Here is a 24,446-nt window from a genome sequence, read left to right on the forward strand (position 1 = left end):
TCGAAAAATTGAACGGGATTTTAAGATTGCTATTTTTTATTGCCATATTTTAAAATTATTATCCCTTAACCCCATGTTTATTATTGTATTATTCTATTAGATATTCTGTAGAATCGCTGTTTACCTTAAAGTACAGTGGCGCACTGCGTTGATCATTGTCCGATAGATGTTATGACGCTTTTTACAACGCAATTTGAAATCAATAACTTGTTCGATTAACGACGTCCATCACAATTAAAGATGTTGAAGATCACAATAATATATTATATCACTAATCACAGTGGTAATTTCACACATTTATTATTTTTATTTTGTGTTTGCGTGGTAAAAATGATTAATTCACGTTTTGATGAAATTGATACTTATATTTATACCAATGTGTGTAAAGAATGTTGCTTTTTTGTGTTACAGTTTTTGAAAAGAAATATTTTAACTAGGAAAAATAGCTTAAGTTGAGATTATCATTTTTAATTCTAAGTAAAATTATTTAAAACTGTAAAAAGTTCACGATATCAAGAATTTAATCATACTTAAAATAATGTAAAATAATAATTTAAAAAAACCATTAACTTCTAAGCTACATTATTTTGAAAATTGCGATTTTCTGCGCTGCAACTAAACTGACTTAACACTTTTCCCCCGAAACCACAAAAATAATTATCGGGATTTAAAACTAGTTTTCAAGGTAAATTATAAAAAGCGATAACGAGACTTCGCTCTTAGGCCAGAGTTATACCTAGAGAGAATCAAACGTACTATTTATATTACGTTATTGTATAATGTTTACATAATAAATTAGTGAGGGTAATATTTAGAATTCATAAAAATATTCTTTTGTGACATTGGTAGCATTGTTTCTAATCAAAAATAAATAAAATGGCAGCTTATATGGACGTGTTGCTGTAGTTACTAACGTAATTTATTGTACAAGAAAGTTTTCAACATTTTCCGTTGGTATCTACCTTATTTATTTCGACATTCTAGTATCTTCAAAGGTAGACGGAATTTTGAAAATCATTATAAATATACTTTACGCAGGTACCTACTACCTACCTATTATTATCTATCTGCTTTTGTAATATAATATTTATCTGCTTTTTGAGAGATATTATTTACGTTATAATATTATAATTTAATTATATTATAGTAATAATTTACGTCAAAATGGTATCTGAATCAGTTTACTAGAAATCTACAAGATACAATAATATTATATACTTCTTAGTATACTTATCCAATACTAAACAACATAATTATTTGATCAATATTATATTACTCTAAATATTGAAATCGTAATTATTATATTGTAAAAGTGTAACAAAATAAATATTAAAATGTTACCGAATCCAACCATCAATATTGACTTGATTGTTATTAATTCTATCAATCCACATTATCTGAATTCAGATAGTGAGTATTTGTAAAACATTTCCCGTTCTTTTTAATATACTCCATATAACATTTTAATCAATATTAAATACCACCCTACTCATTATTTTGTTAAATAAATGACACTGAAGCGCGAATCAAATTGAGGTGCATGTCATGATGCTTGTCGCTTACTACCACGCTGTCGCAGTGACAAATTTAGTCTATGATTTCGCCATTTTGCAGAATATTTTGAACCATCACCATCTTTGTAAATTCACTGAAGAATGACACTGATGAAGAGTACCTACTATAATGTATTAATAATATGAATTATTATTAATAATTATTCATGTTAATTTCAATTCATTTTTACAGTTTCTACGTGCGCGTACGTTAAAATACTTACGGCATGACATCCATAGATAATATTTTGAACAGAACCTACCTGCAGACGATAGATAATAGAAAACATTTTTATCGAAAATACAAAGTGAAAACCGCTAAAAATGAAAAAACCGTGATGAAAAATATGATAAAAACGTTCAAAATGATTTTACCGACTGACAATATTTGTTTAAAGGTTCAAAATATGCTACGGGATGAGAGCATTAGTCTGATAACATTTTAAACACCAAGAACAACGACATTACACACTTTTTTCCCGTAGCGGCAGCTTACTGTGATATCACGTGATAGTCCGCGACATGCACCTCAATTTGGTTCGCGCATTAGTCTTTTGAGTGAGATACGGACAAACGTTTTTCCAAATTTAGGGTTCTGCAATTACTGCTTATTTATAATTATATACCTGAGAGCCAAACTACCTTATCATCAAAAAGAACATTTTTCACAACGATTTTTGTGCTCTTAATAATAATATAATTATGGTTATATACTCGTACATTTAAAGATGACTTGTTTCTGATTTTAATATACTTTAGGTCTTACAGGTATGATAATTTAGTTAAAATTTACATAACTTATTTTCTTTGGACTTTTGGCTTTGAGACGCAGAATATTTCCCAAACTTTTCGCCTCATCGCTCCTTTCTAGAGCATATTATATTTTCTCAACGAAAATGATACATTGAATATTTAATAATACAATTTGAAAATCTGGGTATTCTCATGTAAGTACAAGCAAAAGATTTCACTACTTAAAAATGCATAAAATGGCACAAAGGTACTGAAAGAAAACTCCTTAAATGTAATGTTTGTTCTTTTAGATATATAAAGTCCTGTAATTGCAATTCACATACATTTTTATTCATACACGTCATGAAGGTGAGGCATTATGATTGTTTAGATTGTATTTGTTTTTTACGCATAGTCAGCAGAACTGTTTGACATATTTGATATTACAGTAAAGGTGTTTTGTTGCAAAATGAATTGTGTTTATTGTTGTGATTAAATAATTATTTAATGTTATGAAACCTATTGTAAAATTAGCTTTTTGACTATGCGTACGAAATATTCTTTTGTGTTGTTTGGTCACAAATTACTATTTTAAAAGTAAATGTCGCTCACTCAACTCACCCTTTCAACTGCCTTTTTCCTTAGAGGAACAACTCCTCCCATTTTGAGAATCACTGCTTTGGGATCATCCATATAAATGACGTCACGTCATAATAAACCCAGTGGGGTTTTATGATATGATATTATGATTTCTGACAAAGGCAAATGAGAGATGGAGATTTCTCATAAAGAATCAAGCAATTCTAAAAACCTTGAATTAGCCATACCGTTTATTCAATGAACAAACGAGGTTACAGATTCAAGCGCCCTGTCAGGCATATTTTTTTCAAAAAAAAAATGTATCTGGTAGGTATATCTGCGGTATTTTCAGATTATGTATATTCAATATATAATATAATGTATCTTTCACAAATCTTGTGAATTATTCGTTGAATAAAATAAATAGTATATTACATTATTAGCAAGTGCAAATACGTCATAACTAAAAGGTGTGTTATAACTAAACGACTATTAATTAAGGCATTTATTTGATACCTTGGTTTAAAACACAAAAACCGATAGCCAACATTAACGCAAATTTATTAAACATATCAAGTAAGAACTACTAGTTAAATTCGTCGTAATTAAGTAGTTAAATGCCAAGTAGAAGTATTTCGATCAGATCTGTGGTAAAAAATAATGAATTATCTATAAATTACCGTAGGAGGTGTTTTCTTTGCCCCAAATAAATTAACTTTTATTACTTATTTACATTTCGAGACAAGAGATTTAAAAGCTTACGTGTGTACCGTAAAAGCTTTGCGAAATCAAAGCATCCCTTCACTGTAAGCTTAACTGTAAATCTTATTAGAAGAAAGGATATCTGTGGTGGACGGAATGAATGTATTGGATAGCGTAAGAGCTTACAGACAACGTATTGTGTAAAGAAAAATGTTATCACTGCTTTCATAGAGCCCCTACGTATATTGCAATATCTAAAAGCAATCTAGATGAAATTGTATTGAGTTATTATATCCGAAGCTTTTTGTGCTTTGGAATTACATTCAATGAGTCAGCGTTTTATATTTCGATTAAATAGTGTAAGTATTAATCCACCCCCATAAAAATAGATAAGCTTAACTCGCAACCTTATTAAAATGGAATTGTTGGTCTTCACTTTTTTTAAACCTGTTGGACGAAAATGTTCATTTAGCAGAAATACACAGGTAGGTATAAAAAATATTTAATATATATAGCTGCAAATAGTTTTTGAAGTTATACTTCTTTAGGCGCGTTTGGAAATTCAGATCAGAGTGTATTTTTGGCGTGTGACGTGTAACACATAATTTATTTTTTCACACGAAAAAAATTGCACTCGATTGGATTCGAACCACGATTGTTCGGTTATCAGCCGAACGCACTGCCTTTACGGCACAGTATGATAATACAATCGTAACGATTTCATAGTATGATATTTTTATTCGGTTGCCTAGGCAGCGAATTTATTATTATATGTACGAAGAAATGTTCCGTTGCCTAGGAAACGAATTTATTATTGTTGGCCAAAATAAAATAAAAACAACGAGAAATAAATTAATAATTTATTTAGTTAAATAAGTTAAAGTGTCTAGAAATAATCCAGCGGCACTCCAATAAGCAGTCCTTCTTTACTTTAGTTTTTATTGATATGGGGCTATTAAAACGTTAATTCTATCTTATATCATACTTTATTATTTCACAGATCTGAAACATTATGTCTCGCGCAATGATATGATCATAGCCGACCATAGTGACCATAGAATAAGGAGTATGGATTATTTTCCTTGGTGAAAAATATTCTTTCGCATGGTGTATTGTACCTACTCCTTTTTATATGTGATTAGCTGTCAAAACTAAGCTTAATATTTTTATATATTTATATATTACTTATATTTACTTTTTGATTAGCTTTTTAGTGGTATTATTAATATTATGCAAAGCAGGTCCCTAATTCTGCAAATTCTTCTGCTTTTTTTTGTCTCCATCATCATCACTATCTCACCGATGAGCATTTTTATTATTGCTTACTAACAGGACGGCGATTCCTGAATGAAGCAGTGCAAAAAACGTCACCGAACCGCTTCAACTGAAGCTCGTAAAATTTTTAGTTTTACAGGAGATATTATGTGTACAGAGCTTCGAATGAAACGGGTAAACGGCATATAAGTGCGAGTGAGAAAGCATTCAACATGCTTATACCTCATGTCCATGCGTTAGAGTAAGATAGAAAGTAAACATGTCAAGACGGCACTATTGTCAATGTCATGAAATTAAATAACATTTTTATCCATTTTGGTAATGACTTCATATTTAATCAGTACTTACCGTTAACGTTGCATGATTAAATCATTCATTGTTAAAGTACGTAACCAATTAATCTTTAAACACGCTAGTTACGTCTCCAATATAACAATATTACAACACGATTACAACACGGAATTTCCGTTGTATTTTGCAAACAAACATGTGTGTTTCTGTATTACAAAATCACAATAAATACATCCTTAAATGAGAATTGAAACACGAAATAATAATTTTAGCGGTAATATGTGGTAATAAGTGGTAAATGTAAAACAATAGATCAACAGCTTTCTCCAATATTACGTACGATACTAAATCTGACGTTTATTATGTCAAACGGAAAGTTGCGAGCGCCCCTACCATCAAAGTATGTGTACTACCAGCGGTTGACTTTTAATATGCTACAGTTGAAGTATGTTGTGTAAATGTTTGCGCAACTGGTCACTTGTGCTTCATAATGCTTCAGTCAGGAATCGCCCTCTAGGAATATGCTCTCTTATACTTTCCTTATTATTATGATACTACTTTGTATGTATGAATAAACTATGGCGTGTATTCATTTTATAGAACATAAACAATTAAAATTATGTATTTTTGTGTATTATTTATTACATAATAAATGTTCAACTACAAATTTGCTTTGAAAAAATAGGTGATGCCCGCTGCTCTACCGATAATTTTTTAAATGTGTTCTATGATACAAAAATGTTGGTAAACCCTGCACTATAAAAATTATATAAAACGTTTTTACTATTCTCAATGGAAATGTGAAATAATAAAAATATTTCAGAAACAATAAATTCCCCAAAATTAATAATGTAAATTATGTAGGTAATTGTATTACCAATATGTTATTATTTTACAGTCTAATTGAAAAATTAAATTTTTTACTGAAAACAATATAATGGTTTTGTTAGAAAATTATAACAATGTCACATAAACGTCTAGTTATTGAAACCACAGCTAAAATCTTAATACCTGTCGACGAAATTCGTTTAAAATCATATTATATTTTATTAACTACTTGTAAATTGGTTTTTGATTGACTTGTTTCTTGAGATACAATAAATTATTTTCGGATAATTATATTATAAAGAATATACATAGAAAGCTCTATACGTAAGTGTATATATTATATTTAAAATTGTAATTGTTTTCGTTACTAAAGAAAGGCGCTATATATAATATTCATCGTCTATTTTCGGAGCATTATTTTCATGAATGACTTTGTGGCATAATTTTTAATATGTTTCGCCCACCACAAAAAAGGCAGGCGTATTGCGTTTTCGATTGTTGGGTTGAATGCTGCTTAAAATACAGTAATTCGCATGTTTTAATTTGTAATGTTCGTATACCTACGCCTTCTCCTTTTTTTAAACAGTTAAAGGCGAGAAAAAAATGAAGCCAATCTCATTATAAGGAAAAAAAATATATTGGACCTTCTTTTAGTGGTTTCTTCTATCAATAATGTTAACGACTAAATTTCAGCACATCTCCTTATGCTAAGCCAGTCGTATCAGATCATCAACATCCTTAGAAATTAAAATATTTATGGATGTCTTTTCTACAAGTAAATTTTTCTACCCACGCATATATTACCCTATATATTTTCTTTCTGTATAAGTTTAAATAAATTTAATATTTAATTACGAAAAATACAACGAAAATATTCAACTTTTCTGCATCTGATGGCAAACCTCCCTCCTATCTTAAAATTTCTTCATGGGAATGGAAATACCTCAGGCCTCTAGTCTTCTAATGATCAATTTCTTCAACGATCAGGTTTTGATTCCGTATTCAAATATACATCCACGTTGGCCGCGTGGCCTAAGCGTCGGCCTATAGTGTCGTGGGTCCCAGGTTCGAATCCTGGGTCTGACAAGTTTACACATATTATTTTTCAATTTGTGTTTCAGTCACAGTATGTACCTAATAGGTTGAGCAAGTGACCGACATCCATTTCTCGTAAAAACAAAATATGTTTATACAAACCTCCACTCAGTAGAGGCCCAAATTATGATAAACAATAAAAATATGAATACAATGCAGGAAGTATCTGATCACCCCCATTGGGTACCCAGACATAGCTATATTCTGCTACATTGACATTCGGTACCAGATGTATATTAACACCAAATCATATTCAAACCGATATTTTACTTAAAATATAGTGTAATAATCTCTAAATTGTAGTAAAATTTTGAGTAAAAGTTTGAATACTTAGCATTATAGGATTTTTAAAAAATAAGCTTTTTATTGAGCTTATGGTATAGAAAGGATGCTTTATTACACAGCCTTTGGTGGCATTTCCATTGTAAAATAAAAGTCCGCAACAATTTGTGGAAGCGGAACCAATGCTTTCACGTGTCAGGCTTTATTTGACCGATTGAGAAGGAAAAGAGGAAGTGTTTAGAGGGAAACTCTGCACTCTAATTGAAATTACTAAAAACGAAATAATTTAATTGAATTCATTTAGTGAGCCCTCTTGTTGATTGCTTTTGTTTAAATTATAAGATTATTACAGCCAAAGAAATTTTTATTATAAAAAATATTTTAGAAATTTAAATAGCATTGCACGGATAACTAATTAATATTTTTTTCTAAAAGGCACGCATTTCAAACAAAAATCTAACTGGCTGTACTTTATTCAATTAATCAAAATTATTACAATCAGTACACATCTCTTTAGGCCTGTTCGGATTAGTCGAGTAGTTTAGTCGAGTGGTGAGACATCTAGTTACCACTAAATGATTTAGTAACTGAGTGTCCGAACAAGTGAGTGACGTGTCAAAATAAACAAAGCACTACGTAATAAAGCAAAATATAGTAAAAATAAAGTTACCAACTTCATGGAGGAAGAAACTTTTCGATAAAAAAGAATGTGGATAAGAAAATGGATCGATAGGAGAGATGTACTGGGAGCTATAAATGTTTTTTTCCCAAGAAATTAGAATTAGAATATCCTAAAGAATCCTTCGCAATCTTAAGGGGGGACATGCTCGTCGAAGGTCAAAATTTAGTTTTTATTGTATATTCAAACCATGATCCTGGACACTCCTTAAACGTTGTAGATAATCTATTTATATAATTTTGAAGCCTTATTATCCTTTATGGTTATTTTAAACATTTGATGACTGCATGAAGTATTTTTGTTACATAAAATAGTATTCTTTTAAACCTCTCGCTCTAATGTTTTAGAATATAGTCATATTTCGGTACAGAACTGTGCAGTGGTGTTAAATTTTTTTACATTTATTAATTTTTAAACGCATTTATAAAACCATTAGTATAATTTATTACGAGATAATTTTTGTAAAATATTCACGATAAAAAATTATATTGATAATCTCTGTGATCCCAAATTTGACAAGAATTAGGCATTTTATTATTCAAAAAATCGGCAAGATTAACACATTTGAAGATGAATCTAAAGATACTTATTATAAGCTATGTCTTTGACCATTCAAGTGTGATAAAAATCTTATGAATAATGATTGCTTTATAATAATTATTGACCTAAGAATAAGGTAGTGTTTTTTTGAAATACGCCATTTCTTTTGTCATTCCCTAGTGGTTAAGCTACAACATACGGCCGTAGCCATAAAATGACAAACTATAATAGGGAGTAAAATTATGTTAACGCGCGTGTTTGAACATGTACCTAACCGATTTTTTTTTTATTTTTTTTTAAACGGTACATGTTCAAACACGCGCGTCAATATCATTTTACTCCCTACTTCAATTATAGTTTGTCAATTTATTGCTACGGCCGTATGATGTAGCTTAACCACTGGGGAATGACAAAAGGAATGACAAACTATAATAGGGAGTAAAATTATGTTGACGCGCGTGTTTGAACATGTACCTAACCGATTTATTTTTTATTTTTTTTTAAACGGTACATGTTCAAACACGCGCGTCAATATCATTTTACTCCCTACTTCAATTATAGTTTGTCAATTTATTGCTACGGCCGTATAATGTAGCTTAACCACTGGGAAATGACAAAAGAAATGGCGTATTTCAAAAAAACAATACCTTATTCTTAGGTCAATAATTATTATAAAGCAATCATTATTCATAAGATGTTTATCACACTTGAATGGTCAAAAACATAGCTTATAATAAATATCTTTAGAATCATCTTGAAATGCGTTAATCTTGCCGATTTTTTGAATAATAAAATGCCTAATTCTTGTCAAATTTGGGATCACAGAGATTATCAATATAATTTTTTATCGTGAATATTTTACAAAAATTATCTCGTAATAAATTATGCTAATGGTTTTATAAATGCGTTTAAAAATTAATAAATGTAAAAAATCTTAACTCTACTGCACAGCTCTGTACCGAAATATGACTATATTCTAAAACATTAGAGCGAGAGGTTTAAAAGAATACTATTTTATGTAACAAAACTACTTCATGCAGTCATCAAATGTTTAAAATAATTATAAAGGATAACAAGGCTTCAAAATTATATAAATAGATCATCTACAACGTTTAAGGAGTGTCCAGGATCATGGTTTGAATATACAATAAAAACTCAATTTTGACCTTCGACGAGCATGTCCCCCCTTAAGAATGACAAAGAGTAGTTTTAATTTTTGACTTAATCTCCTTCTCACTATAACCAGAAATATTCATTGTATTTTCCAAGTCATTATAAGCAGATTGCTTAGCTTGTTTATTTGTATAATAGTGGAGATTCAAAATTTCAAAGGCACTCATAGTTTAAATATTCCAAAACGAATTTTACGGTAGTATCTTTGCTCCAACGAAACGTCATTTCTAATGAACTTGTAAATTTGACTAAAGATAATGTATTCAGACTTGTCTCGTGGCTTGCGAGTGTGATTCAGTGAGAGATGGTGGGAGTTGCTACTCGACTGAAAAATTAGAACAAAATTACTCGACTAAATTTGTTTGTTCATACACATTTTGTTACTAATTTATACACCACTCGACTAAGCTATTCGACTAATCTGAACCGATCTTGATTTAATATTACGATGGTAGTAATATGTGTCAATATTTAAAATAAATGTAGTTATCATTTTGATAGTAGGTACCTATACATTAGCACAATATATATATTGACACCCACGGTGGCCGCGCGGCTTAAGCGTTGGACTATCACACCGTGGGTCTCAGGTTTGAATCCTGGGTCTAGAAAATATGCATATTGTTTTTCAATTTGTGTGTGAGTCAGAGTATGGTCCTAATAGGTGGAGCAAGTGGCTGACATCCATTTCTCGTAAAAAAACAAAATCTTTACATACATACCTCTACTCTTTGGAGGTCCATATGATCCTATTAGGATCGGACATGGTCGGGGGGAAAAAATTGAGAATGGCCTCTGCGACAACTTCGAAACGTCGATAAAAGAAAAAGAATACACATTGTAAAAATGATAAAAACTATATTCCATTGAATTTTCAAAAATAAAAAAATCGCTTCACAATTTATTTGTAACGAATACTTACCTACATAAAAAAAATACTAACTAAAACGGAAATGTTAAAAAAAATAATGGAATTTATATTCCATTCCTCGAGTTTCCGCTACTTGCTTTCAGGAATTAAATAAATTGAATGCCTTGTCTGCCGTGAAGTCACTTGCGAGCAGAAGGGCGCACACAATGTGTAATCGTGACCCTCAACTTCGAAAAGGTTACAAAAGTTATTACATATTGTGTAAAAACGAGCACCTAGTTGACATAAGTAAAATAACTAACACTTGTGATGTGCCCTATACCTTCTTCGCCCGATACCTTTTACACCCTGAATAGGTGTTAACGTAGGTACTAACACCTAACACTCAATCCCCGGATCATAGTCAAGTTAGTATACTTACAAAACATGCAATATGCTTAATTATAATTTGGTTATCTGATAGCGGGTATGGTTTAAAATTAATTAGTCAGTAGGTACTAAAGTTTTCAATCTCGTAATAATTGAAAGTAGGTACTAGAATTCCAGGATTTTTTTAAAATCGTGTTCGGCAGACTTTTTGTTTTTCCGAGAAATGGATTTTTCTCAATTTTCTTCCAAGTCAAGTCCAAACACACATTCAAAAACAAACATGTGAATTTACCAGACATGAGATTTGAACCTAAGACCCACGAAATTATAACATTGGGGGCGTGTTTATTGTTTGTGAAAAATATCGTATTTTTTTCCGTTTCAAAATTGTGACAGTTTTAAACTTTAACAATTAATAGTAAAATCTTATAAATTTTTGATTTCAAATTTTCATATTGTATGATTATATGACACAGTTATTAAAAATCGTTTTTTCTCTTTATGTAAAATTTTACATACGTCAGTGGTATTCAAACTGTGCACCAAAAGCAATAAATATCCAGAGGCGCCGGAGCCAGTTCGAAAAAAATCAATTTCAGGCAATATGATCACAGCACGCTGTTGTACGATCACAATTCAAGATCACATTGTTGCACTACTTTGTAACCAAAAAATATCTCATCTCATATCACGAGTGTGAAACCTGTTTTACTGGTTCTATACGTTATTATTACTACTTAATTTGGTACCTACAAATATTGCAAAAAATAGGCAAATTTTTTCATTATATAATTACCAATCCCGGGATTTTTTTGTCTAGGTAGCAATCTTTAGTCAATTTCATTTCTTTATTTTTAAAAAAGACACATTGAGTACATAACAAATTATTAATTCAAGACGTTCACAACATGACATTTAGAATAAAAAGTACAAGTTAATCAAATAGAGAAAAAAAACAAAGCAAAATATAATTTTATAGAAAAGAAATTAAATTAAAAAAAAAACAAATAAACAATGAAATAGAATTTTAAAAGAGAATACATAATGCTTCGCTAAAAATGTCTACATCTCTAGGGAGTGCATTGACCAGCCGCACAGCCCTGGCTGCGATAACGCATGTAATTGACGGGTGCAAATTTTTCAGGATATCGGGATTGGAAACCATACCACGTGAAAGCAGGGAAAAATCCTTTAAGAACAGAAATGATCTACGAGCTTCAAGAGAATGAAAGGCGAGCATTCCTTGAAGAAAGTTAGTCGTAGAAAGTAAAAATTTTCGAAAGGAAAATAATTATATAAGTACATTAAAACAAAGATGTCGAAGATTTTTTTTTGAACATGCTCTAAAACAAGCTAATACAACCGAAATATTATTTTTTTGGATATCCTGTTTATATTCAAATTCTTACATAATTAATTGCTTACACTGCCACACGCAATTTCATTTTATATTATTGTAGTAATTTATTAAAGCTTTCAGCGCATTGTGCTTTTTCATTCACATCTCACAATGCTTATTTAATTATTATTTAGATTGTCTATAAAATTATGAATACATTCTAAAAATAATAGAATTACATGAATAAATATTAAAAAAACAAGCAGAAATCTTTATTGACTGAACAATCTACCTCTACAACAAAGTTTGTTTTACATTTAATACATGAAAACGCAACATTGTAAAACAAATCTATTTTAAAGAAAGGGTGTATGGACATTTACATTGAATTTATTTTGAATTCTTTTATAAAATCCACGGCTCAGTCTTAAAGTATTTACGCGGTTCAGCGAATTCTAAAATAAATGCGTCGAGATACACCAGCGCCAGCCTCATATCGAGAAAAATATTGACCACGTAAATACAAACATACATACATCCCTAATTCTACGTCCTAGTTAGTAATGGTAAAACTGTATCTTGGATAGTTAAACGATGGGTACGTAGCGGGAAAAAAACAATCCACGCATGGGTAATCATTCTTACAAAACTTTTTTTTTTCGACCATGTCCGATCTGAATAAGATCACACATAATATTGATCTCCACGGAGTGGAGGTTTGTGTTAAAAGATTTTGTTTTTACCAGAAATGAATGTCAGCCACTTGCTCAACCTATTAGGTCCATACTCTGACTCGTACACAAATTGAATAACAATATGTGTACTTTCCAGATCTAGGATTCGAATCTGGGATCGACGACTTTATAGGTTGACGTTTAAGCTGCGCAGCCATCATGGATGTGACTTACAAAACTTACATAGATAATAATAAATAATATGAAGAGTTAGACAATAAAAACAATGTCAAAAAATCTCGAAAGCTAACCGACGATGTAAAATTGAATTGACATTAATTTCGAGCACTGCAACCGTTGGCTTTTGGCCTTCTTCAAAACCTTTTTTCATCCCGGATGATTCAGTACTGATGTTTTTTGGCTGCTTTTGATAAACATTCTTAAATTACCCTTGACGTAGTCCAGCCATCTTCGTGACTCCTAGATGGCCTCGAAATTTTTTTGGATACACAAAGAGTGTATAACTCCTCACTGTACCTGGACTTCTGAATGCTATCTTTTTTAACAGCCCAAAGATTCTTTTCAGGACTCACCTCTCAAGGAAATCCATCTTTCTCTCATCTTAATTTATTAAACTTTTAAAGAAAAATGTTTTGTTTTATATTTTGATGGGTCGTATTTCAGTAGATTTTGGAGACCAAAATAGCACCCGTTTGAAAAGTTTATCACGCAATTTATTTTGACACTATTGTTATTTTTTTATTTGTGACGAAGGATCTACTATAAACAAATGACTTCACGGTTTTAAAAGCATCGCCGCCAACAGTAATACTGCTATTAATATTTCTTGATGCACTGTGGACAACTGACATATTGTATTTCGTTTTACTTTCGCTTGTTTGGAGTGACAGGTTTATAGTAGCTGACTTTAATGTAATCAATTTGATTTGTGGAATACCATGCTATTATGGTATACTTTTTAATGATGAATTTAAACATTGTTATTTGATTAATTATGTATCTTATAATATCATCCACAAACCATGGATTGTGTTAATTTATATATTTTAATTATTCTTCGGTGTATGTAATTGAATTACGGCTTATTTAGGGTGGGACACTGATACTTGATTATTAAATAATTAATATAAGTGTAACAATTAATGTTAGTAGTTTTGCAATATTTTTCAAGGTAAATAATGAATAATCATTGAGTTTTCTAAAATACTATATAGTTTGCGAATATATTTAAATAATTTAAATGTGGATCATAATAAATGTACTAGTGGCTCTAGAGGCGGCTATCGACGGCTAAAGTAATACATATTATCACGTTTTTATATTTATGTAATGAGGTATGAGGATGTAATGAAGACGTTAATAAAGAAAAATTATGGGTTAAACCAAAGTTAATTTAGGGTTTATCGCTAAGAAAATGGGAAAGAATGTATTATAATATTCTGATTTAATGTAATATTAATATTTACAATTACGACTAGGTACACAAATATAAATGATTTTTTTCAATTTCATAAATATTTCTTTAAATCATTTCATTCTTAATATTACAATTTTTTTTTAGGCACCCTTCCATCTCATTCTAGAAAATGACGTATCGTGTTTTGACTAAGCGCGTCTTACCTTTGCAATATTACAAGCGAGGAATATAATATTCCAAATTATTATTTACATTAAATTTGTATTTTGGAAGAACACAGAAACACGAAAATTTTCGCCTAATTAATATTTGTAACACGCGTAATAATATTTGCGAATTTTCGGTGGGTACCTGTATGTTTTAATCTTATATAAGTAAATAAATCAAATATGAAATTACCTGTAACGGAACGTGGAATGAAATGTTGCACGTTAGGCATAATGCAAAAATACCTCAATATAAAACGATAGATAAGGAGAATATATATATATATATGTATATATTATGTGTCTAATATATATATTATATATATAAAATTTCAATGAACTGAAAATAAACAGACGGTTCGGAAATGTCACTTTCACGGTTTCGCTTATGTTGTAGGGATGAATGATGATGACAAGTTTAGGATGGATGATAGACACAACGTTCGCTCAAACCGTATCAAATTTAGCGCATTGAAGGTCGAACATATGAGTCACTCTGTGATTAACGCGGCCTCGTTCGTACCGTATCAGATAGAGCGTAATAGTTTTAACAAGCCTAGGCGCGTCAGCTGTCTTGAAGTAACTGCTTGTTACGTCGAAAGTGTACTCGATAGATGAATCGCCCTATAGGCACAGCGGTCTACGAACAATTCACAAGTGCCAGTTAGCGACGGCTAACCTATATTAAACCTGCGCGCATCCGCTTTCTAGGTGTAACTTGAGCTAACTAAAATATGTTATTCAACCACGGTCGATTGATTACCCGTAATTGCTGGTTGTCTGGTCTTATGACAATAATAAGGGATTTGGAGGTAGGTGGGAGGAAAAGAATGAGGGCCATTATAATTGGCCCGACTATAAAGTTTAATACTTAATTTCATTTTAAATCAAGGTATTAAATTTAACAAGCAAAATATATTTTATAGATACAAGTATATTTAAAAAAAAATGTTCAACTATTTAATTTTATCAAATCATCAGAATTTTTTACATTTCGATTAAAATTTGATTCGTAGAGTTAGAATATAAGACAGCTTTTTTGCTGCTTTATCAATTTGAAGTATAAATTGTCTGAAGCTTTTCCAATTTCCGATTTCTTTGATTATTTTTTATATCTCCTGTAATCTCAACTATATTTCAAGGCGATAAATATGTCTCTAAGTAATTTATCAACGACGTGCTCTGACATGAAAAGTTTAGTCGAGTAATAAATATTATTGATCATCCAGTTCTGGATTCAATGGACATCTTTCTGCTAATTCACATCGTTACTACGAATAAGCCAGAAAATAACATTATTTTAAGATATATAACTTAAAATCTGAAAAGGGTGACAAATTTTATTATTTGTAAAAAACCATAAAAATTATCGATATTTTAACAATTCGTCTTTAATTTGGATGTACTGATAAATTAGATGTGGCATAAAAACAGTTGTATAACTATAATATTAGGATAGAACTCTAACTGAATTATAATTATAATATTAACTATCATAAATCCATTCCAATTTTTATTTTTATATGTCTTAAAATAGAATAAATCACAAGGAAGTTTGTTAAAAATAATATGATTTTTTCGATCGCCAATATTTTTTAGATAAAAGCCTACCAAATTATTGAAACGACTTTACGTCAAGAGTTTTAAAACATAGAAGTGAATTTTGAGTCATAAATTAATGTAGATAGAAAAGGTATCCAAGAATGTCCTTTGTTGTTATCTCCTAATAATTGACAAAATTATTCCAACTCTATTCATTGACCGGTATTTAAATACATAACTATATATTTATTTTCTACTGCAATGGGGTTAAAAATTATAACATCTTACATTAATTCAACGCTGCATGTGATTGTTAGTTAAAACACCAACATAATAATATGTCCCCTTACCCATTTTTTTACACACGACATAAGATACCTACATAAAGTTTGTTATTGCAACAAATTCTTTGTACATCGAACACTATCTTCAGCGCTCGTATTGGATCGGAATGTAGCAGAGCACAGCTCCTGTTCGTGAAATCCCCGAGATTATTGGTCAGACTCATGGAAAAATTAAATATTACATTCTAGTTCGTGAATTATTAAAAAGTAAAAAAATAAATTTTCTTTATAAATTTTTTTAAGTTGTCGAAATCATAGTAAAAAAACAATATTTGTGATGTGGCGTAAACCTAGAGTTTCCTCCGTGGCGCCGAAAACATTATGCCCTAAACTTGCAAGCCATAACTTTAAAGACCATCTGAGCTTGGAATCTTATACTTCCATAATATAAATACAACTATTACATAAATATGTATATATTTTTGGAAAAATATCGAGTTAGTAAAATTTTCCATTTCGAGCGCTATACATTTTAACATTTCATACACACCGATGACGGGATCATTAATTTTGATACACATAGAATACATAAATATCATAAGAAAGAAAACTCTTTCAGAATATGCTAAATTTAAATATTTGTAAAACAAAGCGAATTACTAATAGAGTATTTTGTTTGTGTGCTGGGATAACATTAAACCGGCATAAATCCAAGTAAAGCAATACGGCACTGGCTCAAGTGGAAATAAAACAAATCTGTTTTCTCAGTAAAGTAAAGTACTTGTTTGTGCATTTTAGTATAGGAGTCTTAACGGCTCAGACCTTTAGGTACGCAGTACGTAAGTGAGTGCATTAGGATAAGTGCCTGCAATACGCTTTTTGCGCCAATAAAGATTTATTTTTTGCGATATCTTATGTTATCTGTCGGGCGGCGTTTCGCAAACTTAGATTCGCCGATTGTTAAATGACTTTTTTCGTGTCTGGTTATTTGTACGAATGAAAATTACCCGAAGCCATCATGCCGATCAACAAAGGGCAAAAAAACATTCAAACCTAATAAAATTATATATTATCGATCAGGTTTTTGAAAATGCGTTTTTTTAAACAACGATGGCTCATAACAATATGTGTAGGTATTAAATTATAAAATTCCAAATTCGATTCTCAACTCAGAAATTTGTCAGCTCTGTTTTTTGTCGATAAATATATTGTATATCTCAATTTAATGAAATATGCACTCGTGCAACGGGGAGTGCAATAGAGAATGCAACGCTTTTAGGAATATTTAACAGAAAACATCAAATGCAATTTAATAATTTACATTTTAAATAATCTATACGTAATGTATCTCAAACAATAAAAAGACTAAAAAATAATACAACCGTTGAAAACATTCAGGTTAATGTTAAATATTTCTATGGATATTTTTATCATTAAATTATAGTTACATATGTTATCTGCGCATCTATTCTATACACAACACTGCTATCGATGACCGCTATCGGCGGTTATCAAGGATAGTTTATCATATATTTGTATGATAATTGTTACACGTCTAAAAAGTCAAAATTGTCTCTAAAACTCTAAAAGTTAGTACAGCCAAGAGAGGTGCTGTTAAAACATAGCATTTATTGTAACAACTTACTTATAAAAATTATAATACTTCATTAAAAAAATATGAAAAACTATACTCGATAGTGGCCGATAGCAGATTGGTGGATAGAATAGATGCGCTTGTATATTACTGGAAAATTCGTAGTTTTAAAACAATTTTTCATTTAAAAACGTCAATTTTTCGAGACCTTAAAAGCTTTTTAATGCTTGTATTAAGCTAATACGAAGAAAAATTTTCAGAGTTTTAAAAATCCATCAGATGTATAGCAAAATTGTGTATTAATTAAACTAAAACGCAATATGATGTACGTACTAAAATCAAATAATTTCTGTCTTGGACTTTAGTCTACCTAGAAGAAAATTATCAAGCTATCAGCTATTTGTACAAATTTTTCTAAAAATTGTATTATAAAATAATTGAAAACAAACAACCACCCAATTTTGACAAAAATATGACTAAACTTTATTCATTATAATATTACAGCAGTATTGGTCTATGCATCTTCATCTTCAATTTGATGTAGTCGATTCTTAGTTTCCTTCTTAATCCACATTGTTGATTATCGTGATCTCTTACATAATATATAATAATTTACTGTAAACGTCCCAACATTGGGGCATAGAGCAAGCACAACTTGGCGCTACTTTCCTCGGTCCATCGCCAACTCTTGCGCCTCCCGCCATGTCAGACCTGCAGCACGTAGGTCGCTCTTGTAGCACCGCTGCAGGGTGAGGGAGGACCTGCCATGGCGACGAAACCCTTGAGGCTGTGCCACAAGGGTACGAAGTGCTGCACTAAGCTTCAAGAGTCTCGGCTTTTGAGCTATGAGAATCGATGTCTCCGCCGAATCTTATGGGTATATTGGTACGACCTCGTTACAAACACCCGAGTTCGTGAGCAGACACAACAGCCTTCGGTGATTGAAGTTAACACAAAGAGACGCTTTACGTGGCTGGGACACGTATTCCGAATGCCGCCAAAGAGTAAAAGCATATACAGTGTATATATTCGATCTAAATATTAAATGAGATTTTAATAATGACTTACCATTAAATACTTAATCGATAAAAATATATTCGGGAACGGTACAAAGAAGCAGGGAGAAAGCAAATCATCGCAAATACCCTCTCTCAAATATTATTGGAAGTGTGTCACGTAAAAATGTTTTAAAAACTCTGCCGTCGGGAAATCCGCAGCGTAGGATGATTTTATTTAATGTAAAATAAAATTATTATATGGAAAAATAAATTTACACATATGTATAGGTAGGTACAATACATTTCCGAATATTCAATTTAACTGTTCAAATATTCAAGTAGGAAGACGTACGTTACATATTTATATTTCAATAATATCCAATACAGTACCGTATGCCTCTGTGTACATAATATAAAGATAAATATAAAAAATAATTATAATTTTCCAACATGAGAAATACCTGAAAATTTCCAAAACTAATATTAGAAATATCTTTTTTTTGCTAAATTTTGTTTAAATATAAGATATATATAATTTTTTATCAAAATTTCAGTCAGTCAATTTTATTTCTCGATTATTCAATATAAATAATATTTCATTTTGAATGAAATTGCCTACCATACTTAATTAATACTATTTAGAGCTCCATAGTAATTGCACTGTATTGCTAAATTACACAACATGGTAAAAAATAACAGATTTTATATTAAAACTATATTAAGTAATACAACTTATAAAAACCTCAGAAAAATCTTAAATAAATAAAACAAACATAATTATGTTATATCATAGATAAAAATGTGTCTTACGTTTATCCATGTCATATAATAATATGTCAATAAAAGTGATTTTAAATAATAAAATTAAAAATATACTCAGTATATCAATTAGGCAGGTATATACTTAATACACTCTCGTCATATATTTAAAAAATTAACATAATATACGTAATAGCGTTTTAGACTTTCTTACACTGATTTTATTTGAGAATGCGTCTAATTATAATAATGATTTTTATGAGCATGATTTTATTTATAAAATTACACACATAAATTAACATTATTCAAAAACATAACAGAATTAATTAACTACGAATTTTAAGTGATATAGAATATAAGGGATGATAACGTTACATAAATCAACTACTAATAGTCAATAATATTAAATTTATGACAAGCAGACAGACCATATGAAATTCATTTTTTTTGAAATTTGCATGTTTGTTAGGATGCTGCTAAAAATATCACGCAATTTTTATTATAAGGCATATTCTTATTAGATTATGACAACTGTAACTATTTTGATGACTGGTAACCCTGGTTTAATTTTGTTATAAATACATATAGGTAATGATAATATAACTGATTACGTAATGTAATTTGTACAAAGGTAAATCAGCCGAAACTATCAGATCAAATGAGATTTTCATCGAATAGCTCTAAACCGAAACTGTGATTTGTTCGAGTTTTAAAGATTTATTTAATATAAAATAAATATAAAACAATGATGTGTTATCTGGATTAAATCAAAAGATTAAGCATTAATTTTAAATAACTATTTGACAATAATTGCGATGAGTTCTTATGTAATTTTCTCTTTATTCATACAAAGTATTCTAGGATAAATATTACTGATTTTTCTTGACTCTAATAACAATTAGGTATTATAAGAAAAAATATATAAAGAAGCATCAAAGTATTATTATGGAGATACAGCTGTCTAATATTAGCGAATAGAAAATTATTGTTTAATGTATTATAAAGCGATACAATATAAATTGTTTTTATAGTTTGAATAATAGACATTACTAATAATATTGTCAAATAGTTTTCAATTCAAAAAAAAGTGTTCGAAAATCCAACCGCCAAATTCAAAACAATTTCTATTGCCATAAACTACACTGTCATTATGAAATCCGAAACGTACACTATATCAGCATATTATTTTTTTCATTGTTAACCTCTAATAAATATATTAAAACATGAATCTTTGTAAAGTTAATTATATCTAAAAGTTTCAGAGGTTCTATAGACTCCTTGTCAAACAATATCTTTATGTGGTACTGTTCGGTTAAAGCAGATACAGCGGAAAACGCATTTTGAAAATAGCCGATAAACTGAATTATTTGTTAGTTTGGGTTAGTTTAGGTTGGGTTAGGTTGGGTTAGGTTAGGTTAGGTTAGGTTAGGTTGGGTTAGGTTAGGTTAGGTTAGGTTAGGTTAGGTTAAGTTAGGTTTGGTTAGGTTAACCTAACAAATAATCCAGTTTATCGGCTATTTTCAAAATGCGTTTTCCGCTGTATCCGCTTTAACCGAACAGTACCCTTTATGTTTATATTGAAATATTGAACAAATAAAAGTGAAATAATGCATAAAGTTCCATATAACTGTGTGCTTGTCACCTGATTCTTAGGTAACTATTGGCACTATAGGCACGTATTGGAGTATAAACTTTAAACAGCAGTATCTCTGTAACCATTGATAATAATTGTACCCATATTATTTAAATCCAATCTACGAATATATTATTTACAATTCAATTACAATATATTTTAAACATGGGCGATAAATAGTTACAGTTGTCAATAATAAATATTTGACACCAAAAGTATTTTACAAAAATTCTTCCATTTTTACCGAGAATGCATTCGCTACAATCAGCATGGTTACCTTTCTAATGTCTTTTCAGACGTGCTTCCCGTGTTTTTGTTTACAGAAGAGCATGCATCCGGAGGGGAGGCAACTGCGACCACAGACCCAACGACTGCTGTTACAACTCCTCGTGTCGCTGCAATTTGTGGGGTTCCAACTGCCGGTGCCAGAGAATGGGGCTCTTCCAGAAGTGGGGCTAAGCCCTAGGCCAATCGAACATCGCTAGCCCGTATCAAAGCCCCTCTACTTCGAATCAAAAATACTGTCCCAGATTACATCAATTTATTTATTTTATCTAACATATCTTGATATTAATCACTTTTATTTTACTGTCTGAAGAAAATATAAAACATATTCATTGAATGTAAACATGTTAATACTTCACATATAACAACATTTCAAATATATTAAAACTATTTCAGTATTATCAGTATTAAATTGTACCAACTTTGTGGATAACTCATTAAAAAGAAAATCTATGATTGGTGAAATTCGACCATTAAAATCATTGAAACATTTTTTATTGTTGAATTTCATATTATATTAAAAAAGAATTACTTAAATATTAATACGAATAGATTCTTAAAAACATTTAGAGTCATTATTATACTCATATTTTTTTGATAAATCCATGTTTTAAAGACTATAAAATATAATATACATTTCATGTATGTCCATATTATTCGATATCATTAAATGAAAATCGGGACATACGCTTTTGTGTTCATTTTTTTAAATCCAATTTTATCTAAATGACCGGTTCTCTACTGATGGACATGTGACTTACGGCAAATGACTAAAATGGACATGAATTAGAGCATCACAAGCACATTTTGTATATTTTTAATATAAAGAAAACATATATTTACGTATTTATTTAAGGATTCAAGTCTTCGACAGTTTAATTTATTGTGTATTATATACAAGAAGCATAATATTGTATTATGTATTTAATTATATCATATTGTAACTAATGTAAGACTCAGTGTTATTTTAATTCAGTATCAAAACGACATAAGTATAAAATGGTTTTCTGAACGTGTTAAAAATAAATACATTACACCATTATATACTTTCAATGATTTTTTTTATACGTTTTTAAGATTATTTATTAATTAAAATCTTATATTTTAATCATACAACAACATTGATTTCAAATTATACAGAGGACAATTTAAAAAAAATTTGATTATTTTAATCGGTAAGTATTCAAAATGTTTATAAATAAATACCCAATTGTAGTTAATTCTCATTGTTTTGAATAATGGAAGATAAGTAATAACCATCATCATAGTAATTTTCTAGTACATAAAATGATATGCACCGACCTTTATACTTAATTATGTCACACAGTATACAAAACGTTTATCAACTACTTAAAAATTATAGATAAAATTACCCATTTTTGGATTTATTAAAATATTATTAACAAATTTACCGGTATGAAATGTCATAACAACTAGATGTACCAAGAAACAATTATTTTCAAGAATCGAAGACGCTGAAATTTATTTATAAACCGTAATAATTCATTTATAAAAATTTCATTCGAAATTTAAAATTAATAATGTAAGTAATATACCTACTGCATTTATTTATGGTGTGTGTAAAACAACAAGGTATTGTATTGCAATTAATTTTAAATGGAACATGTTGAAATACCAGATTAAATATCTTGGTACTTAATTAGTAAATACTTCACCTGAGAAAGAAATTAACCATGGTATTTATTTATGAAAACATGACTGACAATCTATTGACCGAGTTATTAATTTATTTGCCTTGGCATAAGGTGCCACAGGAGAGGATTACAAAATTAATTCAAATTTTACAACGCAAGCTTACGCCTGTAGAATTAAACACGCTGTTTTTTTTTAATTTGACCCTGCAGCGAAGATATTTTAATTTATCTCAAAAATCTAAGATTTATTTAACAGGGATTGAATTTTTACGTTATGTTATTGGTGTGTACTTATCCTGGCATACTTAATGATTCAACATTTAGTTACAATTAAAATCTAAAGGAAATATAACATTTTCCTGATTAACTGCTATATGAAGGTCTGGCCATGTCCATCACCCTTTCACTCAGGGGTAATGGACAAAGGACACCATCTTTTCAAAATGCATAGAGAAAACTGAAAAATATTGTATATTTTAAAAGTTTGTTGTTCAAAAGTATGGTAGGTATATAGGTACCTGTTATTTACTGTCACGATAATAATATTATCCTTAAAATTAAATTTAAATTTTCTCTAAAAAATGTCGCTTTTTGACCCACCTTTTGGTCTTACAATTTAATTATAAATACCTGAATACTCAAAAAAACTATGGGTAAATATCAACAAATTTAATACAAAACCTTTTTTACAAAACTATTGATAGATAAGTGCGATTAAAATAATCGATCAGCCGAGTTATAATAATAATAATAACGTTATTTTTTGTTATATTTTGAAAACTCAACAAATATTTTGCTATCAACATCTATCTATATTAGACTTTCAAAAATATTCCAATAACCTGAATTCTTTCACATTATAAACGTAAAAATAAAGAATTCGGATAATATTGAATTGTTATTGAAAAAGTCTAGCGTTAAAAAAAATGTGTTGTTATTTTATATTTAAAAAAATGTAGGTATATTCCGAAAAACATCTGTTTTTATAATTAAATTTATTCCAACTCATGTTTACAATACATTTTCGTTTTTCGCAAGGCATACATCAATTTTCACAGATGTTTATGGAA

The 24,446-nt window shown here is 29.8% G+C and overlaps 1 protein-coding gene across 3 annotated transcripts in view; it reads left to right on the top strand.

Moving 5' to 3' along the window:
* Positions 1–22,752, top strand: part of LOC147078048 (xibalbin-1-like) — a 233,374-nt gene extending 210,622 nt beyond the window's left edge. For 2 of the 3 annotated variants that reach the window (XM_085961160.1, XM_085961161.1), the window contains exon 4: positions 21,760–22,752. In XM_085961160.1, coding sequence (XP_085817286.1) covers positions 21,760–21,895 — 136 coding nt within the window. In that variant the 3' untranslated portion in view covers positions 21,896–22,752. Of the gene's footprint in view, positions 1–21,732 lie in introns of all 3 variants that reach the window. The other variant, XM_085961159.1, reaches the window with a different exon arrangement.
* Positions 22,753–24,446: the final 1,694 nt, after the last annotated feature.

Source organism: Rhyacophila brunnea, unplaced genomic scaffold (genome assembly GCF_057557595.1).
Source record: "Rhyacophila brunnea isolate RB1 unplaced genomic scaffold, BYU_Rbru_1.0 scaffold_12, whole genome shotgun sequence".
Classification (NCBI taxonomy): domain Eukaryota; kingdom Metazoa; phylum Arthropoda; class Insecta; order Trichoptera; family Rhyacophilidae; genus Rhyacophila; species Rhyacophila brunnea.